Genomic DNA, 20,077 nt, shown 5'->3' with positions numbered 1-20,077 from the left:
CAGGGAGCCCTGTGGGAATCCGAGGCACTGCTGCAACCCCGGGGGTGCTGCCATCTAGTGTTCTGGGGGAGACAGTGCGCAAAAAATTTTGGCCTTTCCTCACATTCCTTGGGCATCCCTTACATAAGATAAAGACATGTTTAATATATTATAATATCACCCTGCAATGGGCTGGCACCCTGTCCAGGATTAGGCTTCAGCTTCTCTGTCACCCTGCTCTGGATAAGAAGGCTAAGAAAATATATAATATAATATAATATAATATAATATAATATAATATAATATAATATAATATAATATAATATAATATAATATAATATAATATAATATGTAAACGTCTACATGTGGAAGTCTGTCTGTCTGTCTGTCTGGCCTGGAAGTGCGAGGCTACAGCATGAAGCTCAAAGAAATCCAAGGAAAGAGAGGACCACGCTTAGCCACTAATAAACAACCGATGCGATTGATTGATCGATTGATTGAAGTGCCAGAATTCATGGTTTCTAGGACCCCAGGCTATTTACAGCACAGGCTTACACAGCTAGTAACATATAACCGCCTATGTGTGGAAGTGCGTGCGTCTGTCTGTCTGTCAGTCCAGCCCGGAAGTGCGAGGCTACAACGTAAAACTCAAAGAGCCGGCAAGGCAGCCCCAAGTTAACGAGTTGGAAGAAGAAAGACGTACGAGGCTACAGCATAAAGCTGAAAGAGAAAGCGACTCTGTCGCCAAAGTGAAGCCGCCGAGGAAAGACAAACGAGAGAGAAACTTGCTTAGCCGCTGATAGACCACGAACAGCGAACTGGTCCGCAAAAATGAAACTGCCGATTCTGCATTTCAATTTGTTTTCTGACGATTTCAATAGTTTCTAAGAGCCAGGACTTACACAGCTAGTAATATATAATATATCCATCCATTTTCCAACCCGCTGAATCCAAACACAGGGTCACGGGGGTCTGCTGGAGCCAATCCCAGCCAACACAGGGCACAAGGCAGGGAACCAATCCTGGGCAGGGTGCCAACCCACCACAGGACACACACAAACACACCCACACACCAAGCACACACTAGGGCCAATTTAGAATCACCAATCCACCTAACCTGCATGTCTTTGGACTGTGGGAGGAAACCGGAGCGCCCGGAGGAAACCCACACAGACACGGGGAGAACATGCAAACTCCACGCAGGGTGGACCCGGGAAGCGAACCCGGGTCTCCTAACTGCGAGGCAGCAGCGCTACCACTGCGCCACCGTGCCGCCCATATAAAATATAATATAATATAATATAATATAATATAATATAATATAACTAGGGGGCTCCGCCCCCTGCTCGCTTCGCTCGCCAACCCCTGGTGTTGGGAATGACAAAGAGCGTGATGTATAAATGAGATATAGAATAGTGTGACAGTGTAGATGATGCAAATAGAAAGCAAACAATAAAGTGTGTGGCACAGTGTAAAGGTTTATTTGAAAATTTCTTTGTACACGCCGTTTAAGTGTAAAAGGTAATTCCAGCTCAGAACTTGTAAGGTCATTTAAGATGGTTATTGTTGTGATCAGAGTCAAGTTTGTCAGAGCTTAGAAAGAGTTGTGTCTTTCCAGGAAGTAATGGAATGACTTGGGTATTTATGTTTTCCACATTAATATTTTTTGGACATAATATAGTGCGTTGTGTTAAAAGGGGCATTTGGTCTAATGAGATTGCTGTTCGAAATGTCTCTGTAACTAAGTCGTCGCAGATAAAGGCTTGAGGAATTGTAATAATATGTGGGTGAAGTCCATCTGTATTGGTGAGTGTACCATCTCTCAGTTGTAATAAGCAATTGTTATGATCTGTTTCTGGACATCGTATCTTTTTTACTAACTGTATCTTTTGAAAGCAATGCCAATTGTCTGCGTATTTTAAGGTGCACTGAACAATAGCTGAGTGCATGGCATCTGGAAGAATAGCTAATCACTATCTAAAATCTCCTCCTCATAAAAGTACCTTTCCTCCAAATCGAATATTATTATTCATAAACGTTTGTTCATGCCATTGAACATTCATCAATAAACAACATTTTTTCAAGACGGATGTCACGTGCAGTGCCACCGTTAATGTTCATAGTGGATTCCGATTTGTAGGATCTAATGTAGTTGATAAAGATTTCACTTTCAGGTACATCGTCAGTTATAAGCTTCTGTAGATATTCAGTATATGAATGTAAAGAAGGCAGTCTAATTTGACCCTTTTGACAACAACGTGTAAATGTATAACTTGTATTGCCAGTTGTTTCTTCAGGGAAGTGAACTGAATGACAATGATTGCAAATGACATTCATTAATCATTGAGGATTGTTGTTGCGCGAGCATCTTCTTTCTTTTTGTGTTCCTGTGTCTTGTTGAATCCCCCTGTTTGTGTGTGTCCCGTCCCTTGCTTGTAGGGTCTGTGGGGTGGTTTTGTGTTCTTTTTTTTGTGTTCCATGGGCTTGTTGAATCCCCCTCTTGGTGTGTGTCCCGTCCGGTGCCTGTGGGGTGTGCCTTGCTGTTGTGCGCGAGCCTCTATTTTTTTTTTTTTTGGGTCTAGTCTCGTGTGCAATGTGTTTCGTGCTTTGCCTGCGTTTCCTCATTTCTCCATTTTTCCTGTGCTCACTCCTTTTTTCTGTGGTCTTGTCCGCCTCTCGCGGCCCCTCATCCGCCTCTCTCGCCCTCTTTTGTCCGCCTTTCTCGGCTCCTCAGCCGACTCTCGCGGACTGTTTTTAGCGCCTGCGCAGTACGTCTTTTTGCAGCTACGGCCCATTGCCGGATGTGCCTGCGTCCATCATCCGGTTTAGCATTCTCGGTTAGTAATATGGATATAATATAATATAATATAATATAATATACTGTGGTGGGTAGGCACCCTGCCCGGGATTGGTTCCTGCCTTGTGCCCTGTGTTGGCTGGGATTGGCTCCAGCAGACCCCCGTGACCCTGTGTTCGGATTCAGCGGGTTGGAAAATGGATGGATAGATAAAATAATAATAATATAATATAATATAATATAGGATCTGTTCATGCAAGTTAAAATGAATAATAGAAGAAGATGATTTGCTGCCATTGATTTATTAAATAAAGCTCCCTTCACACTGAAACCTCTTTAGAGCTTTTGGCAGGTTATTAAAATTAAATGAACATGAAGAGTAAAACACAAATGCCTGCAGTAATGGGGGTCCACTGGCAGATTCTACAACATTTAAAAAATCAAAACATGAGTTCTGGACATTTTGTTCATGTGGTCCAGTGACTCCTGAAATATCAAAATCCCACTAGGGGCTTTGGCGCCTTTATTAATAGTTTCATAAAGTCCACTGACCTGGCAGCCAGCTCTCCCTGGACATGGCGCACGCCTGGCATTTGGCTTTGACGACTGCATTTGTGGGAAACTCCCCTCGGGCGGCGAAAACAAAAACAGCCGGGCTGTTTACTGTGGGACGTCTACAGCTGCATGGGAATCAAATCTTACAAAATATAAATTTGAATAAAGAAAAAGAGCAAGGGTGAGTTTATAGAAGGTTTAGAGACATCAAATCATAAAAAAATCCTCATTAATTATTATATTATTATTAATGTAGTGTTTTTCTTGAGAAATACAAGGAAAACACAGCGGAGAGTGTTAAAAATCAAAGGAGAATCAAGTAGTGATGTTATTTTATTTAATTACACTTCTTATCCCATAACACTGTGCAAGTTACATGATGTGCATTAGACATAACAGATTGATAGGAAGGGCACAATGTAATAAAAAGATGGATGTGAAAGGCACAGCCAGAAGTCTGTATGACCATCAGCATCAAGTGACTCTGTGAGAACCCTAAATACTAAGAGGACTATTTCATTTATGTTAGGTAGAATGCCCAGAGGGGACTGGGTGGTCTCGTGGCCTGGAACCCCTGCAGATTTTATTTTTTTCTCCAGCCTTCTGGAGTTTTTTTTTGTTTTTTCTGTCCACCCTGGCCATCGGACCTTACTCCTTTTCTATGTTAATTAATGTTGTCTTATTTTACTTTTATATTTTGTCTTTTATTTTTCTTTTCTTCATTATGTAAAGCACTTTGAGCTACTTTTTTGTATGAAAATGTGCTATATAAATAAATGTTGTTGTTGTAAAATAAATAGGAAAAACATTAAATAATAGAGAGCTATGAAAGGCACTATATTATAGACAGATAGCCATGAAAGGCATTATATTTCATGTATGAATATATTAAAGGTATTATACAATAGATAAACAGGAGGAGAGCTCTATATGACAGATACATAGATAGACAGAAAGAAGTAAAAGGCACTATATAATTATAGATACTGTGGATGGACAGATGAAAGGCACTATATAATAGATAAGGCAAGTGAAATGCAGTATATAATAGATATATACCTAATAGAAAGATAGATAATTAAGGGAATTGAAAGGCACCATATAACAGATGGAATGCTAATAGACAAGACAGGATAAATGTGCTATATAACAGATAGATAGATAGATACTTTATTAATCCCAAGGGGAAATTCCCATACTCCAGCAGCAGCATACTGATAAAAAAGTATATTAAATTAAAGAGTGATAACAATGCAGGTATAACAGACAATAATTTTGTATAATTTTAACGTTTACCCCCCCCGGGTGGAATTGAAGAGTCGCATAGTTTGGGGGAGGAACGATCTCCTCAGTCTGTCACTGAAGCTGCTCCTCTGTCTGGAGATGATCCTGTTCAGTGGATTCTCCATGATTGACAGGAGTCTGCTCAGCGCCCGTCGCTCTGCCACAGATGTCAAACTGTCCAGCTCTGTGCCTACAATAGAGCCTACTTTCCTCACCAGTTTGTCCAGGCGTGAGGCGTCCCTCTTCTTTATGCTGCCTCCCCAGCACACCACCGCATAGAAGAGGGCGCTCGCCACAACCGTCTGATAGAACATCTGCAGCATCTTATTGCAGATGTTGAAGGACGCCAGCCTTCTAAGGAAGTATAGTCGGCTCTGTCCTCTCTTGTACAGATCATCAGTATTGGCAGTCCAGTTCAGTTTATCATCCAGCTGCATTCCCAGGTATTTATAGGTCTGCACCTCTGATTGATAAGATTGACAAGGCAAGTGAAAGGCACTATATAATAGATGGATAGATATGAAAAGCAATATATATATATATATTATTATGATTGGCACTATATAATATAAATTAAAGATATTGTTATGTAGGTAAGTAGATAGATTGTTAAGGGAATTGAAAGGCACTATATAATAGATACAGTAGGTAGATAGGAAGTAAGGGAGGGCACTACAGTATATAATAGACAGATGACTGTGAAAGGCAATATATGGTAGATAGACAGATAGATACATAGGAAAGACACCTCATTAAACATTGTTACACTGATATGAAAGGCACTATATTATAGATAGACCGACCACTGGAGGGCACTCACTTAATGAAAACTGGAGCCCTAAAATTATCAGAGCTGTTTAATTCAGATCAGGGGAGCAGCGGGCAGAGCCCAGCATGGCAGCATCAGACATAAGACAGCAAGCCACCATGTCCACTGCAGGGTCCACTTTCTCAAGGGGCCAGTGTTGATCAATAACTCGAACATCTTTGGGATGTGTAAGGAGAATAAAAAAAAAGAAAGGAAAGTAACTGAAAGAGCATTGAGAAGGACATGGGGAGAACTTGGGGAGAGCATGGCAGCTCCATGCCGTCAGTGATCATGACTCAAACCCAGTACACTGCATGTATCAGGCAGGACCACTTCCCTGTGTGCCCAAAAAAAAAACCAAGACTCCACTATTAGCAGTTTCAGCTGAAAGAGAGAGCTTGCTGTGCCGTATGTTGTCTCTTAGCTGGCATATCTGTGCCCCCTGCAGCAAACTGCCATTCTTGCCTTCTTTAATGCCCCCCCTCCCAATGTGTTTCCCCCATCGCCTGCCTCTTCTGTGATGTTCTCTGTCACCCGTGCGCTTCCTGTCTCCCAGTGTAGTCCTGGTTAGACACTCCTAGTTTACTCTTGAAAAAGCAGCACAAGAGGCTCTTAGGCCCCCTTTTTGAAGCCCCCCGGTGCTGCCAGTGAAATGTCCCCCTGCATACACAAATATAAACTCACGAGGGCACAACACTCCAGCATAGAGAACTGCTGATGGTCGGTGGGTTTGAGCCCGTGTTTCATCTCATGTTTCAGATTGGTGTCTGTCTGTCTGTCTGTATTCTATATAGTGCCTTTCCCAAAGTACGTCACAGGTTCGGTCCTGATGGAGACACTAACCTTTTGCCACTACCACTTTCTCTGCCACCTTCTCATTCTGACTGATGTGTCCCGTGGCTCCTGTGGATTCAAATGGCAGGGCTCACTTAGAATGAATACCATGTGGGGTGGGGCGCAGGGGGTCTACAGATTTTCATTTGCATTTCATCTGTGACCCTTTCCTTGCCATGACTAAGCCTGATGCCAAGACAGACTCTGACAGAGAGGGCAGATTTGTTTAACCCTTTTGTGAAAGTGCAGTTCTCCAGCTCAAAAGGATTGGGGCAAGTCGTTGAGAAAAATCGAAAAGAAAAAGGCCTCGGCAGTCTGACAGCCAACACAACACACATGGAGGAAGGAAGATGAAACTTTGCAAAGAAAATGACCTCCTCACTAAGCAGATGCCATGGCAAAAGCAGGTGATGCAGTGGTGAGCGCTGCTGCTTCAGGGATCCAGTATGCCAGTCAGACCTTTGTTTGGGGGGAGTCTGCAGGTCCTACCAGTGTTTGTGTGGGTCTTCCTCGGGGTCCTCCAGTTTGCTCTCATATCTCCCAAAAGTGATTGACTGGCACACCACCCAGAGCCATTTCCTGCCCAGTGCTACCAGAGTGGGCTCAAGCTCCCCACATTCCTAAATTGAATTAAGCAGGTATAGGAAAGCGTACTACGGAATACCATTTTCTAAGGCGGCTTAATCCTGAAGAATCCGTTCAGAAATTTAGTAAAGTCACCAATCCAGCGCTTTGTTTTAGGCGCCCCCTAGTGTCCATTCGTTGTAACACACCCGGGGTTCATTTTAAAGTGAGTTCTAAATCAGGACACACAAGCAAAAAGTTTATTACTGGTTCTTATTTGCTTCCCCTCCTCCCAAAAATGTTCAGTTTGATTTCAGATATTTTAGACTGAGAGGCATGAAAGGCGCTATATAATAGACAGTTGGATATATGTGAAAGGCACTATATACATAGCGTATGGTTCAGCGTTTCATAACCTTTACCATCCCCAGTTTCAACTTTGTAAGGTTAATGACGACCCATAAGCGCGTCCCACTTGGTGAATTGAGTGTGTGTGTGTGTGTGTGTTTGGGGGGGGGGGTTCCCCCGTTCATTAAACATCTGCATATACAAACTAAGATGAATGTCACAAAGTGCTGATGGTCACTTAGGTGATCCACTGTGACCCAGTCACGCAACAATGATAGCAACATGAGACTCTGGTAGAGAAACACTGGTCAAGGTACATAGGAAAGGCACTATATAGATAGACATGAAAGGCACTCTATACAGTATTAGATAAACATGAGTAACACTATATAATAGACAGATAATTTAAAACAATCTTTATAGAGTAAAACATAATAAAATAAAAATATAATGTTTTTCATATCTGTTTATCTACTATATAGTGCTTTTCCTGTGTACCTGTCTATTAAATAGAGTCCTTCATTTCTGTTTATCAGTATCTTGGATAGATAGATGAAAGGCACTATATATCTATGTATGTAATCCTGCCTACGATCTATCTATCTATCTATTATAAAGTGCCTTTCATCCATCAATCTGTCCATAATATAGTGTCTTTCATCCATCTATTATATCATGCCTTTCATTTCTATCTATCCATAGTATAGTGCTTTTCACTTCTCTATCTATCTATTTATATATAGTGCCTTTCATCTATCCATAATATAGTGCCTTTCATTTCTATTATATAGTGCCTTTCAGTCATCTATCAATCTATCTATTATATAGTGCCTTTCATCTACTTATTATATAGTGCCATCCGTCCATCTATCCATCCTCTTCCGCTTATCCGAGGTCGGGTCGCGGGGGCAGCAGCTTGAGCAGAGATGCCCAGACTTCCCTCTCTCCGGCCACTTCTTCTAGCTCTTCCGGGAGAATCCCAAGGTGTTCCCAGGCCAGCCAGGAGACATAGTCTATAACTATGCGATTCTTTAATTCCACCCGGGGGGGTAAACGTTAACATTATATAAAGTTATTGCCTGTTTTTTTACCTGCATTATTATCAATCTTTAATTTAATATTGTTTTTTGTATCAGTAAGGTGCTGCTGAAGTATGTGAATTTCCCCTTGGGATTAATAAAGTATCTATCTATCTATCTATCTATCTATCTATCTATCTATCTATCTATCTATCTATCTATCTATCTATCTATCTATCTATCTATCTAGTCCCTCCAGCATGTCCTGAGTCTTCCCCGGGGCCTCCTCCTGGTTGGACGTGCCCGGAACACCTCACCAGGGATATATATGTATATAATATTATATTATATAGTGCCTTTGATTTCTATCTATCTATCTATCTATCCATAATATAGTGCCTTTCATGTCTGTCTATCTATCCATCCATCCACTGAATCCTAACTAAGGGTCATAGGGGTCTGCTGGAGCCAATCCCAACCAGCACAGGGCACAAGGCAGGAACAAATCCCAGGCAAGGTGCCAACCCACCACAGGACACACACACCCACCCACACACCAAGCACACACTAGCGACAATTTATGATCACCAATGCACCTAACCTGCATGTCTTTTTACTGTGGGAGGGAACCCACGCAGACACGGGGAGAACATGCAAACTCCACGCAGGTAGGCCCCGGGAAGTGAACCCAGACGGGTCTCCTAACTGTGAGGCAGCAGTGCTACCTACTGCACCACCGTGCCGCCTATCTATCAATCATGTTGTGTTTTTCCCATCTATCTTTGTCTCATACTATGCCAGGTGAAAGAGCACAGATGCAGTGACCAGGCTAGAAATGGAAGCCATTTATGTCCCCAAGGCTGTGATGCCACAGCGCTGTCCACTGTGATGTTGTGTTCTACACACTTGACCCGTTTCTTCGTTTCCTTCTATTTATTAGAATTTGAAAACCTGCTCTGCATGGACTTGTTTGTCAGTCAGTTGCTCACAGCCTCCTCCTGCTCTCTTTCTCTTTGCAGATTCCCAGTTTCTGCACCTAAGCACCTCAAGCCGACTTCTCTAACATGGCACAGTAAGTATGCATTTATTAGCTATGATATTCATGTTGCGTAAAGGGCCATAATGAGCCTGCCATTGCTGACCAGACAGTACCAGATGAGATCATTAACAGAATAAGCATTAGATGTGCAAGTGGGACCCCTGCTGGCAGAATAATGGAACTGTAAAGAAGATCAGCAGCTCCTGTCACCCGCTGGGGTTCATGGAAGGCACAACTCACTGGGACTTGTAAAGCACTGAGCACCAGTGTGTGTGTGTGTGTGTTTGGGTTCACCGTGTTTGTGGTTACCCCCTATTACTAACTGGTGGGGCGCCCATCTGTATGTCTGAAGTGCTCTTTGTGCTGCATTTGACAATACTACAGTTACAAGTGGGGCCACAGCCACCTCGTAGATCCGGGTTCAAGTCCCAGGACCAGCTGCTGTGTGTGTGTTGAGTTGTCGCATTTTCTCCTCGTCGTGTGACTTTTGTCCCCTCATCCTCAGTGACGTGTGTGTTGTGTTTGGATCGGCTCTGACCGTCTCATGCCTGACTTATTTCCTTTTTTTATTTCATTTTGTTGTCACCTTACTGTGCCTGTGGAGTTACTGATTGTGTTTCTGTTTCCATTCTTTCTACTTGTTAATTTATTGAATTTTCAGCTGTTTATTGTTCATTTTGCAGTTCTGTTTTTTCCTACTAACGTATGTTATCAGAGTTCTGTGTTTCCTGCTCGGCCCCCTTTCTGTTTGATGCAATTATATTTTTTATTTTCATTTTTCACTCCTTTTATTCCTTGGGTTTCTGCAGATCCCCCACCCTTGTTGTGGCTTTCTGGGACGTGGAGTTCATTTTTGATGTTAAGTTTTGTGTTTCACTTTCATTTTAACACAGTTAAAAATGATTAATAATTTAAAATGAGTTGTGTTATACCGTGACGTAGTGCTGGATTAACCATATAAGCAAAGTAAGCACATGTTTAGGGCATCAAGGGTAAAGGGGGCACCACAAAAATTTTTCATGGCCGAATTTATCACATAAATTCCATCCATTATCCAACCCACTGAATCCGAACACAGAGTCACGGGGGTCTGCTGGAGCCAATCCCAGCCAACACAGGGCACAAGGCAGGAACCAATCCCGGGCAGGGTGCCAACCAATGTTCCCTCTAAGGAGTAGCATATAGTGAGCAAAAAACATTGTTTATGAGCGACATTTTGTTTAAGCCAAAAATTTATGAGCACCAACTCCGACGGTCGGAGTGAGCGATCGTGCGATAAGTACGAGCGACACTCTGAATTCATGTGAGCGATCGCTCACGCGCTCAGCTTAGAGGGAACATTGGTGCCAACCCACCGCAGGACACACACAAACACACCCACACACCAAGCACACACACTAGGGCCAATTTAGGATCGCCAATCCACCTAACCTGCATGTCTTTGGACTGTGGGAGGAAACCAGAGCGCCCGGAGGAAACCCACGCAGACACGGGGAGAACATGCAAACTCCACGCAGGGAGGACCCAGGAAGCAAACCTCAGGTCCCCCAACTGTGAGGCAGCAGCGCTACCCACTGAACCACCATGCCGCCCATCACATAAATTATTAAATTAATTAAATTTGTAGCCATTTCCAAAATTTAATGAAAAATGAATAATGCCTCCCTGTACCTCCCTATGCCATCACTGTTTGTAGATGGCGCCTTACACGGTGCGTTCTGTATACTGGTGCCATCTATGATGGGGAATTCCCGTTTCATGGTGATTCCCTTAAATGCCATGTTATGTCAAAATATTGTGAAAATAATTAGATTCAAAACAATATGTTTTTATATTTTTAAATAATAGTTAATAGTTGATTAAAAATTATTATCACGTAATTGTTGTGTTTCATGAGTTATCTGTTATTTAACTTAAAATAAATTTCTAGTGCATAGAAAGCGTTATTTTCTGTTTTAAGCAAAAACAAAAAATCGTCCCAGTTTGAGGAAAAAATATTTTGGTAAGTCTATTTAATTCTATTCTTGGATATTTTTAAATTCATTTACATTATGTAAAAGTGAAAATCGTACAGCTGATTACTATTGGATAAAATTGTTAATAAATAATAAAAAAAAAGTTATAAACAAAATCTTCACAAAATATTCTTCAAATCTTGTACTAAGAATATGTGTAAGTAGATTTGCTAAATTGACACAAAAGCCATAAATAAATTAAATAATCAAAATGGTAAATCTACGGTTTTCATGTCAAAATGAAAACCATACATTTAAAAAAAAAAACTTTAAAATTGACTCCAAAAGTTAAAATTTGTAAAAATTTCGGATGCCATTTTCTCTTCAAGTAATGATAAATACGCGATCAGATCTTTATCGAAAAGCATTGCAGCACAAAATACGTTTTTAAATCAATTTTGGGGTTAAAGTCAATTTCTACAGGTTTTGGCAGGAGGTTGGATAATTTGATATAATTGAATAATGGCATATAAAATTAATTTTTGTAGCCATTTAAGCCACTGTGTTGTCACTTTGAGACCTAAAACATCCTTAAATATGAGATGTAAAAAATTTCAAAAAAGCTGAAACAAAATCTGCGCTAATTGATATTTTGGAATTTGGTTTGCTTCATCAAAAAGTAGAGATGTTCGTGACAATTTTGGTCCTAGTCTCATTTTGATACGACAATTTTCACGACCCCTCGGTATTATAACAATTAAAGTCATTCGGTTTACGACATGGAGGCGGCAGTTTTGCAGTTTTTAATACATAGAACTGCTCTGAGCATTACATTGCTGTACGACTTTAACTGTCATGAATTTTTACCATTTTTATTATTGAATTTATTTATGGCTTTGCTGTTCATTATTTAGCAAATCTTTTACACACATTCTTAATATAAGGTTTAAAGAATAATCTGTGAAAATTTTGTAACAATCTTTCTTAGTAAAAAAGTTCTCTATTATGTATAGAAGCAGATGTGTTATGTAAGATTGATTATGAAGATCTAATCAAAGAGTTTGCAAGGAAAAATGTAGGAGAAAATTATTAAGATAAAAATGAAGCATACAAAAATAAATATTATTTTCCTTCTTACTATAAGTATGTTTTGTTTAATTTTGAATTTTCAATAATAAAATAAAATTTTATTTTCTAGTTTGTTATTGTCTTAATATTTTGAATTAGTACTGTAAGGGGGCACCAAAATTACTTAGTGCTTAGGGCATCTAAGGGTCTTAATCCGGCCCTGCCGTGCGTCACTAAATTTTGGGATGTTTCGGTTTAGAGTTGCCGTAGGAAGGCAACAAAGAGAGAAGAGGGAGCGGGCACCACGTGATATCATTGGCGCCACCATACAAAGGTTGGCTCAGATATTCTCAGATGATCCGAGATTTCAGAAATATACTGCAAAAAAGTTAGGGAGTGCGTTTAGGTAAAGATTCTCTGCTCAACCAACTGTTGGCAGCCAAATTAACAAAAGGGTGAGGCCTCCAAAATGGCTGCAGGGAAACGAGAGGCTTTGGGCCTGACTGGGCCTCAGTAGGGAGTTCAGGGTTTCAAAATCAAAAGAATAGCAAAAAAGCGTCCCAAAATCCTACAAAGAGAACCACCATAGTCCGCAGGAACATAATGAGCCCATCCATCCACGTTCTACCACGTATCCAGTGTGATATTAGCCCGGACACCATCAGACCGACACTGCATCTTTATCAAAATACCTTTTATTGTCGTCCACACAACACAAGTCTATTCACAGTCCCGCACAACTCACAGTACTTTAGCCCCAGTCTCCCTTCTCCTGGGCCTTCTCTCGCCTTGTCCCTGGGCCACCTCTACTCTCTCTCCAGGAGCTTCGTCCTGCTCCTGCTCCCGACTCCAACTCATTGATAGGAGGGAGGCGGCCCCATTTATCCTCACCCAGATGAGTTCCAGGTGCTCTGCCTGACGTCACGTCCTGGTGTGGCGGAAGAGTCAGGAGAGCACCCAGAAACCCTCCGGGTGACTCTGGAAGGATCGTCCTCCATTGGTGTGGCAACATTAAAATACATGAGGCTCAGAGCACCCCCTGGCGGTAACCAGAGGCCCCAACGGTCTTGAGTCTCCCTGCTCCCCTTCCGTGGGCCTCTTCTACTCCAGGGCGGTTGCCCCCTCGTGGCCCAGAGGACAAATGTGGCCCGTCTTGGTCCTTCCAGGCGTCCCAGCTGGGTCTGACCCCCTGCCATGTACGACACCAGTCAGGGTTATGGGATCTACAGGCTAAGCCAAAATGCCGAGACATCCTCCAGAGAGGATCCTGAGGTGTTCCCCGGTGAGCTGTTTGATCGAATCTCTCCAGTGTGTGTCAGGTCCACACTCAAGGTCTCCTTCTGGTTGGATCCTAATCAGATTCCTAGACCACTGGAACGTGGGGATTCCATGACGTTCTGTCTTGAGGCCACAGGTCAAGCTAGGACCAAAGATTAACCCAATTGCATTTTGGCTCAGCACGACTGACCGCTACAATGTCCACCTAACTGCTGACACCGCTCCGATCCGCCCGTTGATCTCCCACTCCCTTGTGAACAAGACCCCCAGAAACTCCTCCACTTGAGGCAGCACCTCATTCCCCAACCCAGAGAGGGCACTCCATTCCTTTTGTCATCAGAAGCTCCGACTTGGAGGGGCTCATCCTCCTCCCAGCCGCTTCATGTTTACCAGCAGACCACCCCAGCGTGCATCCGAGGTCATCACCTAATGAAGCCAGCAGGGACCACATCGTCTGCAAAAAGCAGAAATGTGACCCTCTACAAGTTGCCTGCTCCTTGACATTTGCACATCCTTATCGTCCTCAACGAAGCAAATCTGGACGGAAGGGGATAAGCACCGTCATCACTTAGGGGGTCAATGCTAAGCGGCTAACACACCCACCAACGAGGCGTGTGGTTGGAGGAGACACGTGTGATCATATTGAGAAGACGCATGCGGCACCACGAGGAGCTGCAATGTAGTCCAAGTCCTGTGAGGATGTAATGAATGGACCAATCAGAGTAGAGACAGTGAAATGAATCAAGCCCACCATTCATAATGATCCAAACAAGACGTGAGGGCAGCATAATGGGCAGACGCCAGAGAAGAGATCACTTTAAGCTGACTGTACGTAACCAGAGTTACTTGATGCTTTCTTATGCAGGGTCCAGAAGAAGACCACCACAATGTCGCTGACCATCTCGGCTTGCACTAAGGAGTCCTCCTCCAGTTCGGTGCTCCAGCAGAGACACTCCAGCCTGGTGCAGCCACTCAGCTTCAAGCCCCAGCGGGTAAGTGTCCCGCCGTCGTCCCCCATGAGAGCAGAAATCCGTAAAATGACATGATGTCACATGGGAGGGAGGACATTTTATGGATAGCGAGAACTGGTTGTACCAAAAGGCTCAAAAAACAAAAAAATAATAGTAACACCTGTCTAGACCTGGGGGCCTGGGGAGACACCTGGGTGGTCCATCTCTATTCCTAAGGGGCCCAAGGGTGAGAGATCAGGGTGACCTTCTGGACCTGCAGTTCCAGACCCCTGGGTGTAGCACCTGGTGGTGGGGCTTGACGGAGTTTGGCCTCACATCCCTAAATCTGTTTCATCCATCAGTGAAACCCCTAAAAATGTGAACTTTGGGAAGCATCCCAACTTAAGAAAGCAGGTCCCTTTATTGTGACAGGGTCCCTGGGTGGCCCAGTTCTTCTGGTTAGCCCCTTTACTATGGAGACCACAACAGAGTATCCCCCAATGCCAACTCGAGCCCTTGTATTTTTACTCTTACCAGTCTGGACACAGTCAGGGCTGGCCGTTACTCTACTTAAATATGTCCTCCTTTATTTTATATCCATAACCCCTGACAATTCGATGGACCACCAGAACGGGCAGGACAGAGAGTTTCCACTTTTTTTTCAGACAAAATGCCCAAAATAAAAGCAAAGTACCAGACGTGTGATGAAATAACACAACCTGACTGAAGAGCCGTTTGTTTGGCGTCTGAACATCCGACACGCTTGGACTTCCATGTGGTCTCTGGTCCGGTGTGGCCTCTGGATGGCTGGAATGGCAGAGAGAGAGAGAGAGAGGGTGCACTAGTGCTGTGGTCCTTGGCACACCTCTTAGACCTGTCGGTGGGGTGTAGCATATTCTCCATTTGATTCAGCCTCCCCAGTCCAGTCCAGACCAGTCCAGTCCGGCCAGAACCAGCCTACTCTTGTTGCTACATGTCAGCATTTTCTCCAATATTTCTAAAGGATGTGCAGATGTTCTGGTCACTCTTTGCCTTTAACCTCCTTGGCGTTAATCCTGAGCGTCTCTTCAGCTCAGAATTCCACCTAAAATTGGTGAACCCCGAGTGTCTCTTGGGTTAAGCTGTAACAGGACTAGGTAAAGGTGCCAACTGCCAGTGACACGCAACTGCCACACATACCAATCACCCGCACATTTATTTCTAGAGCACGTTTACATGCAAAAGCTGGCACCTTACAGGACAAGGGCTACTTGTGGTCCCTGGCCACTTCCGTGTGTTGCATTCCCACAACACAACAGAAACTGTAACCTTGGTGACGTGCATAATAGAGTGATGTGGTGTAAAGTGAGGCGTGTTCACTCCACCCTTGACTTATTGCTTTGATGCGGTGTATGGTGCCACACACCATGAAGGCACTACGAAGAGTGAGGCGGGGCAATCAGGAGTTCATGGGGCCCACCCAACTTATTGTCCTCAAAGTGATTGTGACTTCACAGGGGGAGAGTACTGCTTCATTGTGGTGCAAGTGTGGCACTCCAGCTTCACAATAACTCTCCAAAGTCCAGACCACCAACAGATTTGTGAGATGGCACCACACTGTGTGGTCAACCAATAGGCACAAGTCATCGCCTGAGCCCCGCCCATGATAGTTCTTGGTCGAAGAAAAACTACACAACTTGGAGTAGGAGATAAAAGCAAACCAGTACATGTGGCCTAAGTTCCTGCAGTGGCAGTGCTTCAAATACTCTGTGGTTTCTACTGCAATGCATGTACCTGTGTTATATGCCATTTGGTATGGGATTCGTAAAAGCAGTGTTAATATTTATGATGTGCCACCTGTTAGAATGACAAATGCAATTCACATGCCTATGTTGTGTGCTATTTGGTATGGGATTCATGAAAGCAGTGTTAATGTTTGTGATGTGCCATCTGCTGGAATGACAAATGCAATGCATTTGGCAATGTTGTGTGCCATTTGGTATGGGATTCATAAAAGCAGTGTTAAAGTTTGTGATGTGTCACCTGTTGGAATAACAAATTCAATGTATTTTATTCCTACAGATGTTTGTGATGTGCCATTTGCTGTAATAAATGATAAATGCAATGCATGTACTTGTGTTATGTGCCATTTGGTATGAGATTCATAAAAGCAATGTTAATGTTTGTGATGTGCCACTTGTTGGAATGACAAATGCAATGCATTTTATTGCTAAAAATGTTTGTGATGTGCCCTCTGCTGGAAAGACAAATGCAATGCATGTGCCTGTGTTATGTGCCCTTTAGCATGGGATTCATAAAAACAGTGTTAATGTTTGTGATGCGCCATCTGTTGAAATGACAAATGCAATGCATGTACCTGTCTTATATGCCATTTGGTATGGGATTCGTAAAAGCAGTGTTAATGTTTATGATGTGCCACCTGTTAGAATGACAAATGCAATGCATGTACCTGTCTTATATGCCATTTGGTATGGAATTCATGAAAGCAGTGTTAATGTTTGTGATGTGCCACCTGTTGGAATAACAAATTCAATGTATTTTATTACTACAAATGTTTGTGATATGCCATCTGCTGTAATGAATGATAAATGCAACACATGTGCTTGTGTTATGTGCCATTTAGTATGGGATTCGTAAAAGCAGTGTTAACGTTTGTTTTGCAGTTTCTCTTGGAATGACAAATGCAGTGCATTTTATCACTACAAATGTTTGTAATGTGCCATCTGCTGTAATGAATGACAAATACAACGTATGTGCCTTTATGTGCCTTTTGGTATGGGATTCATAAAAGCAGTGTTAATGTTTGTGATATGCCATCTGCTGGAATGACAAATGCAATGCATTTGCCAATGTTATGTGCCATTTGGTATGGGATTCATAAAAGCAGTGTTAAAGTTTGTGATGTGCCACCTGTTGGAATAACAAATTCAATGTATTTTATTACTACAAATGTTTGTGATTTGCCATTTGCTGTAATACATGATAAATGCAGTGCATGTGCCTGTGTTCTGTGCCATTTGGTATGATTCATAATAGCAATGTTAATGTTTGTGATGTGCCACCTGTTGGAATGATAAATGCAATGCATTTTATTGCTACAACTGTTTGTGATGTGCCCTCTGCTGGAATGACAAATGCAATGCATATGACGGTGTTATGCACCCTTTAGTATGTGATTCATAAAAGCAGTGTTAACGTTTGTGATGTGCCATCTGTTGGAATGACAGATACATAGAAACTAGTCAGACACACAGATACACATTCATTTGTCCTTTTATTAAGGTGGATGTATTCCCTCCTTAAATCTGGGGACAATGTATCCAGTCCTTAGATTTGGAAACGCAGGCTGCTCTTTGTGTGATTGAACGAATCAGTTTTGTGTCATCAGCATTTGAATGACATGTAATGCACAGTGGATTCAGAAAGTCCTGAGACCCCCCAAACTGTTTGCACACTTAAATGTGTAGCTGATTCAACTTAATTAACTGGATTAATTTTCCCCTCAGTCTGCACTCAGTTACCCAGAATAACAAAGTGAAAAGGTGTATCATTTGTCCAGTTCATTTATTTAGACCATTAGAGGGTCAATGGGAAATCTGGGGTTTATCTGAGCCGTATTGATCATGCATCCATCATGAGGACCACCGGGTCATATAAGACCCGCCAAAGACAACTCACACAAAAACAAAATGGGGTTCAGGGTAACATCCTGTCTGAGCTAACAGAGCTGTGAGACAGACGCCCTCAGACCACCGTGTCACCATGACAGTAGGAAGACTGGAACCTCACGCCCCCAGCTTACATCTTGTCTCCTCTTCTGTTTGCTTCCAGATTCAGAGTCCTTCTTACAGCCCACAGAATTCTGGGATCTCCGGAGTTGCGCCCACATTTGTAAAGGTGATTTTTTTTTTTTAATCTTCTTCTTTTCTATTTCCCTAAACTGTAAATTAGTATAAAGTAAGTGTTATGGTTTTGGAAGATCTAATTATGAAAAAGGAACATAATGGGAGGAGGTCATCGAATTGGGGTGCCAGTACAACAGCAGTGTCTGATTCAGTGTGAGGTCCTCAGTGGGCCACTTAACATGTCTGCGATGAAATAATCCAAAAACTTTGGGGAAACACCTTGAAAGGGTCTGCCCTGTGCACAGAACTCATGGAAAAGGATGATCCTTAAATAAGGTGGATGAGTGGGATACGCTAACAGCGGATTCCAAACGTATTCAGACCCTTCACTTTTCACATGTTGTTTTGTTGCTGCCTTGTGCTAAAATCATTTCAAGGCATTTGACACCCCAGAATGACAGAGCAACGGCAGGAATTTTAGCAAATTTATTAAAAGTGAAAAACTGAAATAGCCCATTGACACACACTGAAGCCCCCTTTGGCAGCCAGGAGTCTTCTTGGATTTGATGTGTCAAGCTTCACTCTCATAGATTTGGGGATTTTCCCTGAATATCCTCTCTGGATGGACGGCTGTCCTCGGGTCTCTGTCATTGGCTTCAAAGTCTCAGCTCCAGTTGGGCCACTCGAGGACATTCACAGAGGGTCCCTGCATTGCCCTCATGGAAGGTGGACCTTTGACCCAGTCTGAGGTCCAGAGCGCATTGAGCAGGGTCTCGTGGAGGAAATCTGTGGAGAATGTTCTGTTCAGCTTTCGCTCATCCCTGACTAGTTTCCCAGTTCCTGATGCATTACTTGTCCTCTAGATGGCAGCAGCAGATCAATTGTGTGCCTTATTGAAATTGCTTGGAATGAACGTTTATTTCTGAAGAATCCGTCTGATCTCCTATCTTGTTCTCATTCTTCTTCTTCTGCATATTCATTGAGACGGCGCTCAATCGATCTTAGCCTCGTGAGAAGCTCTTCATCAGCGTGAATATTTTGAAGAACACTTATATATCGGATACATAAACAAATTTTAAATGTGCGCGTCACCTTAAGTATGCGCGTCTCCTTGTTTAATTGTGCGGCACCACATTTAATTCTGAGTCACCTCTTTTGAATGTGTGCGTAACCTTTAGTGTCACTTTGTTAATTTGTGCGCATCACACCTTTACATTTTTTGTCACTTGCCCTTCGGGGCACCTGCTGCGCAGAGATGGCACTCAATTGATCTTAGCCTCCTGAGAAACTCTTCATCCGCGTGAATATTGTGAAGAGCACTTATATATCGGATATATATTCGTATATAAACGAATTTTGAATGTGCGCGTCACCTTAATTCTGCGCGTCTCCTTGTTTAATTGTGCGTGTCACCTTTTTTTTTTTAATTGTGTGGCACCACATTTAATTCTGGGTGTCACCTCGTTTGAACGTGCGCTCAAGGAGGAAGTGCCGCAGGAAGATCGTCCGAGAGCACCTGGAGGACAGCCAGGTGCATATAAAAGAGACCACCTTCCTCCAGTCATTAGCCAGAGTCGTGAAGAAGACGACAAAGCTCGGGAGAGAGGAGCAGAGGCGGTGAAGGAAGGACCATTGAGAGGCCCGGACTTTAGAAAGGTGTTTGGTGCAGGGGGCACAGTGTTGTGTGCGGTTTGTAATTCTGTAAATAAACCGGGTGTAGTTTGGAACTGCCAGTGTCTGTCTGTTGGAGTCCG

The 20,077-nt window shown here is 42.9% G+C and overlaps 1 protein-coding gene across 2 annotated transcripts in view; it reads left to right on the top strand.

Annotated features, from left to right (window-relative positions):
• Positions 1–20,077, top strand: part of myot (myotilin) — a 114,651-nt gene that overhangs the window by 25,998 nt on the left and 68,576 nt on the right. For both annotated transcript variants that reach the window (XM_051934209.1, XM_028814523.2), the window contains exons 2-4: positions 9,208–9,260; positions 14,394–14,520; positions 18,310–18,375. In XM_051934209.1, coding sequence (XP_051790169.1) covers positions 9,253–9,260; positions 14,394–14,520; positions 18,310–18,375 — 201 coding nt within the window. In that variant the 5' untranslated portion in view covers positions 9,208–9,252. The remainder of the gene's footprint in view (positions 1–9,207; positions 9,261–14,393; positions 14,521–18,309; positions 18,376–20,077) is intronic.

The sequence above is a fragment of the Erpetoichthys calabaricus genome, chromosome 11 (genome assembly GCF_900747795.2).
Source record: "Erpetoichthys calabaricus chromosome 11, fErpCal1.3, whole genome shotgun sequence".
NCBI lineage: Eukaryota > Metazoa > Chordata > Cladistia > Polypteriformes > Polypteridae > Erpetoichthys > Erpetoichthys calabaricus.
Note: the sequence above shows the minus strand (reverse complement) of the source record. Positions and strands in the feature narration are given on the sequence as shown.